The 6,829-nt window shown below is 56.7% G+C and overlaps 1 protein-coding gene across 1 annotated transcript; it reads left to right on the top strand.

Annotated features, from left to right (window-relative positions):
- The first annotated feature begins 1,705 nt into the window (after nt 1–1,705).
- GPR50 (G protein-coupled receptor 50) lies at nt 1,706–6,593 on the top strand. The gene is made up of 2 exons (XM_028091964.2): nt 1,706–2,010; nt 4,903–6,593. The coding sequence occupies exons 1-2, from the start codon at nt 1,824–1,826 to the stop codon at nt 6,591–6,593; spliced, it is 1,878 nt and encodes a 625-aa protein (XP_027947765.1). The 5' UTR covers nt 1,706–1,823.
- The last annotated feature ends 236 nt before the right edge of the window (nt 6,594–6,829 follow it).

Genomic DNA, 6,829 nt, shown 5'->3' with positions numbered 1-6,829 from the left:
AATGAACGTGAAAAGGCTCCAGGCGGGAAATTGTTATTCTTGCGGATTGCCTTCTCAGTAGCGAGCACAGGGAGGGGGGTGGGATTCATCTTCAAACAAGGGGACACGTTCCTACTTTGGGCTTTCCAGCTAGAGAAAGTGCGTGCAATCTTGTTTTCAGCCATGTCTGTCTTTCCGTTAAACGTCCCTGAAATGTTGAGGTCCCTCGCGGAATCCACCCCTAGCCCCCACCCCCCCGTGTCCTACCGTCTCCCCGCGGGGCAGGAGGGCTGCTGTGTCCAGACGGTGGCGCTCCCAGACAGTGCAACCCCCTCTCCCCCACTGCAACAAGAAGGCTAGTCTGGGACAAGTTTCAAAGTGTTTGCTGGTATTTTCTGGGAGGCTTCTCAACAAGAGCCATAACTTTGAGTAGCGGGCAGAATCCATTCTCATGACCAAGATTGTAGAGGGAGCGAGTACAGAATCTCGCCCCTTTAGTTTAGCCCCAGCCATTCGGATTTCCCGCGCTTCGCTAGCCTGGGCGCACCAAAGAGAACCGTGACGCCTCCGAAGGGAGATTTACCGGGCTAGGGGCGGCGCGACCGAATGAAGTGGAAATGAGACCCCTGGCCGCGGGTAGACCGAGATGAGTTGTACGCCTGGGGCGGAGGCGCTGGTCTGCCGCTGTCTTCTTGGCTGCACAGCCCGGCACCTCCGCGCCCGTCCCGCTGCTGCAGCGCAGCTCCCCGAGGCTGCTCGACAACCCCGTTCTACCCTGTAGAGCGTGCGGAGCACCTCCAGAGGGGACAAGAGCCGAAACCGTCGCCCAGGGTTTCTTAGAGGAGCGGCGGCCCAAGAGAAGGGTTTCCTCGCCCCCTTTACTTTTCCCCAAAGCAATCTCTGAGCTCCCGCAGCCACGGTGCTCGGCAGCGAGGAAGGGGATCAGCTCCCGCTCTCGCTTGCCCCAAAGTTTGGAACGAAGAGCCACCAGCTACCTCCTCTCGCACCCAGAGTGCAGACTCACTCCCAGGTCCCAGAGCCGGGTGCAGGGGACATCTCCTTCCGGAGAGCATTAAGTCCGGGATCGACTGAGCGGTCACTCGCTGCTGCCGCTAAGGGAGACAACCGGCTTCTGGCAGGCAGTGGAGGAGAGATAAGTTCCCTGGAGACTGGTCACCCAGACTGAGGATGGAAGCTCTGGGCAGCTGTCCCCTGTACCCCCCTCGAGGTGCAAAAGGCTCTGAAAGGGCAAGAGCTCCTGGAGTGGAATGAATCTTTCAAGGAGAGCGTAGGAGTGCATATCTAAGGTTCAAGGGCCACTGGCTCCCCTGCACACTCTGCTGGGGGCTACAGACTGGCGTGGGTTGGAACTGGACCCCATGCCCCTGCCCTGCATTTTACATCGCTTTGCTGGGTGTTTGCATTGCGAGGGGAGGGAGGAGAACTTGCTAGAAACAGATGCGCAGTGGCCGGGGGCGGGGAGGTGGACTCCGAGCTTGTCACGACGCAAGGTACCTAGGGGATGGGGAGGAGCGGCTAGAGGGGAAGCACAAACAAGGCAGTCGGAAGCAAGACGACACCTCGATGTGGATTTGCCCAAAAAGAGTTGGAGACCAAAGCGGGGGGTGTTCAGGGAGCTCTGATTGGTCGGGGGGAGGGACTTGGGGTGGGGCTAGCCACCTCTTGAGGCTTTAAAAGCTCATCGGAGAGGGGCGGGACGCTGTCATTCGCTCTCTGATTCTCGGAGGGGAAGCAGCTTTCCAGAAGCTCCAGGCTCCTGGTGACAGAGCAGGTGTTCGCTGTCCGGACCGGCCGGGAGATCCTAAGGGTCTCCAAGCAGCAACATGGGGCCCACCCTGGCAGTTCCCACCCCATACGGCTGCATTGGCTGTAAGCTGCCGCAGCCAGACTACCCACCAGCTCTAATCATCTTTATGTTCTGCGCAATGGTTATCACCATCGTCGTCGACCTGATCGGCAACTCCATGGTCATCTTAGCTGTGACAAAGAACAAGAAGCTTCGAAATTCTGGTAAGCCACCCTTCCTTCTTCCTACCCAGCATTCAGCCACTTGCTACCCCTAGGGCATTAGTTCGGGCGCCCGAAATAGGGAGCCCTTGGATAGTGCCCTCACACTGAACGTCCCTACTCCCAAATTTCTTGCGAACCTGGGCGGTGATGTTATGCGGGGGCCCCATTAATTTCGAGCTTCTCAAGGCTGAGGGAGCTCAGGAAATTGGCTTTTGGCGTCCAAGTGCAAAGCCCGGGTTCCCGCGGAGCGCGGCAAACCGCCGAGCCCTGCCCCGTCGGAGACCTGATGCAGAGGGAGTCGGCACCCGAGCAGAGAGTGCGGCCACCGTCTGGGGACAGCACGCCGAGCCAGACGCCGCAGAGGTGGCCGCGCCGAGGCGGTGCGGGTCGAATTGATGCGGAGGGAGCCGCGGGGTTGAGGAAAGTTAAGTTCGCGGCGGCTGCGGCGGCTGCGGCGGCGCTTACAGGAGCGCAACGCAGCGGCCGCGCCCAAAGCCAGCTGAGCCCCCGCTGCCGCGGCCCTGGGGCTCCCGGGCAGCGGAGCACAGACCCTAGCTCCTGAGTGTGGAGCAGGGTGGTCTGAGTCCCCCGGAGCCGAGGTCCGTCCGCCCGTCCCAGGGCGCACGGCGGAGAGAGCAGAGCCGTGGTCTGGGCGCAGCAGGCGGTGGCAGCGACGGCAGCGGCGGCGGAGATCGCGAAGTCCGTAAGCAGGGTGTTGGGGTCTCAGGGCGGGGCGGAGGAGAGGCCCCGGAACTTGGCGTCTGGCGGGGGTGGGGGTAGAAGACCGAAGAACCGGGCGAGGATGGCGGGAGGGTCGCGGGAGAGCGCAGAGGGGGCGGCGGGAGACGCAGAGAGACTGCAAAGCGCAGGGAGCTGGGAAGAGGTGGTGAGGCGAGCGAGAATCCCCTCGCTACCGGTCAGTGCCCAGGGGAGGGGCCAGCTGCGATCCCGGCTGGGGGAGGCGCGGGAGGCGGCCGGGAGCCGGGACCTGTGCCGGGGGTGGGGGTGGCAGACCCTGCAAGGCGGTAAGCCCCTTTTGCAGGTTGGGCGGGAGAGGGTCGAGAAGGGGAGGGGAGGGGCAAAGGGGCCCGAATTCCGCGCTCGGGTCCCAGGAGGGAGGGGGCGGCGCCCGGGATCTCTGCTGCTGGGATCTCGGCAGGCTGAGGCCAGGGGGCAGAGGGGGGCGGGGGGCGGGGTGAGAGGATCGGGTACCCGCAGGACCTGGCGGGCGGGGCTCGGGGGAGAGGAGGCAGCCAGTCTCTGGGGGATTACTTTGCGGGGATGAGGAGTCGCAACTACCATACAAGTTTCAAAATGCCCTGACGGGCACACAGTCATTAAAACTTTCCTTTTAAACTCTGGTGGGCGTGTCTGATTTCCTTTTGGTCCCTTGGAGACTTGGGGCCGCACGCTCGGACCTCACCTTCGCTCCAGCAGTGCGGTCCCAAGGAACCACGGAGCCCCGGGGACCACCTGCGAAGCCCATTTTCTTTCTTTTCTTCTTCCCTTTCCTTTTTTTCCTTCTCCTCTCTTTCTTCCTATAATTCAAATAAAGGTTTTTACGGTTGTTGTGGTTTTGTTTTTAAGGTTTTTTCCTCTGTCTTTTCCACTTTTCTTCTCCCAATTCATTTCTTTGAGAGAAAACCCTAGAAAGGACCCCTGGGTAGAAAGCGCTGAGGCCGCGCCTTGGCAGCGCTGGCAGGAAGGCAGAGGGAACCATTCCTTTGCCCTTTTAAAAAGTGCTCATTTTCTCCTAGTTCAAGATGAAGTGCAATATTTTGCCAAACCAATGCTAATTAACAACGAGGTGTTTCCAAAAAAAAAAAAAAAAAAAAAAAAGAGAGAGAGAGAGAGACGGCTCTACGCCTGCATTTGGCCTCTTCCTCCTTTTTTTGGAAAGGTTTTGCAAAAAACGTTCCTCCCGCTGCCCTACAAAACGGGAGTAGGGGCGAACGCCCCCTCTTCACTTTCCTGTTTAGCCACAGGCTCCAGTAAGTTTTAGCGCAGCGCCAGGGGCTCCTACACAGGGAGCTGAACGTGCGGGTGCGCGACTCTGCGCTGGACCCGCAGGAAGCAGGCACTTCTGCTAATCCTTGCAGGCATTTTCCTGCTTGTTTTTCTCCCTACGCACTGTTTTTGGTTTCAGACTAAACTTTACAGGGTCTCCCCCCTTCTCCTCAGTTTTCATTCTTAGCCTACCTCGGAAATGGTAAGTACTTACTTGGGCTTGGTCATAGATTATTGTCTGACCCCGTTTTCTTAAGAAGACGACGGCCTCTAGTGCCCTTCCTCAGACTGTTCTCTTAAACGTGTTTTCGCTGTGAAAGCAATGCCGGCCTAGAGAAGGCAGAAGGCTCATTCATTTTTTCGGGGTGTGTGTGTGTGGGGGGGTGGTTGAGGCTTCCTGACATTCCTTCAATCTCTTCCCTTCCCCCCACACCTCCAGCCTACTTCCTACCCACAGCTTTATCAAGCTTGCCTCCACGCCCCTCCCCCTTGTCTCCCTATTCCCCTGTAGGGAAAAAAGTTCGCATTTTGTTTTTGTTTAAAATGGTGACAGCGTGTCCGTGCGTGAGTATGAAGGGCTCCGCAAAGGGCTTATGTGCTTACGGCTTTCTGACAGAAATTCGCTTTTTTCTCAAAGCAGACATGACATTGTTTGAAAGGAAAAAGTTGCACAAAGGACAGGTCCCCCAAACCTGGTTGTGCATCAGAATAGTGCTTGTATATGAAAATAAAAACACAAGAATATTTCTTTAAAAGAATTCTAGAATTCTAAATTGTCACCACTTCAGCTGGTCTTTTCCTCCAGTTTAAATTTATAGATTTCCATACTTAACCATTTATTTTTCTCTGTTTTTCCCCCTCTCCCTTCCTCGATATGTTTTTCAGGCAACATCTTCGTTGTTAGCCTCTCTGTGGCCGACATGTTGGTAGCCGTCTACCCCTACCCTCTGATGCTGCATGCCATGGCCATTGGGGGCTGGGATCTGAGCCAGTTGCAGTGCCAGATGGTTGGATTCATCACAGGGCTGAGTGTGGTCGGTTCTATCTTCAACATCGTGGCAATTGCCATCAACCGTTACTGCTACATCTGTCACAGCCTCCAGTACGAGCGGATCTTCAGTGTGCGCAATACCTGCATTTACCTGGTCATCACCTGGATCATGACCGTCCTGGCTGTCCTGCCCAACATGTACATTGGCACAATCGAGTATGATCCTCGCACCTACACCTGCATCTTCAACTACCTGAACAACCCTGTCTTTGCTGTGACCATCGTCTGCATCCACTTCGTCCTCCCTCTGCTCATCGTGGGTTTCTGCTACGTGAGGATCTGGACCAAAGTGCTGGCAGCCCGTGACCCCGCTGGGCAGAATCCTGACAACCAGCTTGCTGAGGTTCGCAATTTTCTAACCATGTTTGTGATCTTCCTCCTCTTTGCAGTGTGCTGGTGCCCTATCAACGTGCTCACTGTCTTGGTGGCTGTCAGTCCGAAGGAGATGGCAGGCAAGATCCCCAACTGGCTTTATCTTGCAGCCTACTTCATAGCCTACTTCAACAGCTGCCTCAACGCTGTGATCTACGGTCTCCTCAATGAGAATTTCCGAAGAGAATACTGGACCATCTTCCATGCTATGCGGCACCCTATCCTGTTCCTCTCTGGCCTCATCACTGATGTTCGTGAGACTCGGGAGGCCCGTGCCCTGGCCCGTGCCCGTGCCCGCGCCCGAGACCAAGCCCGTGAACCACCCCATGAACAAGACTGTGCCCGTGCCAGTCCTGCTGTGGAGGAAATGCCGATGAATGCCCGGAATGTTCCACTACCTGGTGATGCTGCAGCTGGCCAACCTGAGCATGCCTCTGGCCATCCCAAACCGGCCTCTGGCCACTCTAGGTCTGCCTCTGCCTACCGAAAGTCGGCCTCTGGCCACCATAAGTCTGTCTTTAGCCACTCCAAGCCTGCTTCTGGCCACTCCAAGTCTGCCTCTGGTCACCCCAAGTCTGCCACTGTCTATCCTAAGCCTGCCTCTGTCCACTTCAAGGCCGACTCTGTCCATTTCAAGCCTGCCTCTGTCCATTTCAAGGCTGACTCTGTCCATTTCAAGTCTGCCTCCAGCCACCCTAAACCTGTCACTGGCCACCACGTTCCTGCTGGCATCCACTCCAAGGCTGCCTGCAGCCCTACCACCAGCCACCCTAAACCCACAGCTGGCTACATCAAGCCTGCAACCACCCACCCTGAGCCCACCACTGGTGATAATACTGAGCCTGTTGCCACCAGCCAACCCCAGCCAGTGATTGCCAGCCACCCTGAGCCTGCCGCCGCGGGCCACCCTGAGCTCTCTGCCTCCTGTCACCCTGAGACCACTGCTACCGGCCCCTTTGAGTGTGATGTCACTGACCTCCCTGAGCCTGTCTGCAGCCCTGCCAGTGGGTCCCCCGAGTCTGCTGCCAGCCTACTGGAGCTTGCCGCCGCCGCCAACCTTCCTGACCCCACTGTGACTGCCACTACCACCAATGATTACCATAAGATTGTGGTTATTGATGTTGAAGCTGATTCTGATGAAATGGCTGTGTGAAAAATGCTCTTAGGGGTGGCCAAGTAAGTAGTGGTCCATTTTCAAGTTTGTCTAGCATATGTAATTCAAAGTGAGATAACTTACTGCACCTACACACAGACACACAGAAATGGACTTACACACATCGTGTAAGCTACATCCACCTTGTAGGCATACTCCTTCTTTACAGAACATACTCTGAAAAAGTGTGTGTGTGTGTGTGTGTGTGTGTGTGTGTGTGAGTATTTTAGAGACCA

This window comes from Eumetopias jubatus, unplaced genomic scaffold, assembly GCF_037043125.1.
Source record: "Eumetopias jubatus isolate StellerSeaLion01/CBP00866 unplaced genomic scaffold, mEumJub1_p1.0 scaffold_11, whole genome shotgun sequence".
Taxonomy (NCBI): domain Eukaryota; kingdom Metazoa; phylum Chordata; class Mammalia; order Carnivora; family Otariidae; genus Eumetopias; species Eumetopias jubatus.
Note: the sequence above shows the minus strand (reverse complement) of the source record. Positions and strands in the feature narration are given on the sequence as shown.

Coding starts and splice junctions, on each gene's coding strand:
- GPR50 (XM_028091964.2), top strand. CDS start 1,824: ATGGGGCCCACCCTGGCAGTTCCCACCCCATACGGCTGCATTGGCTGT. Junction 2,011..4,902: donor CAAGAAGCTTCGAAATTCTG/GTAAGCCACCCT, acceptor TATGTTTTTCAG/GCAACATCTTCGTTGTTAGC.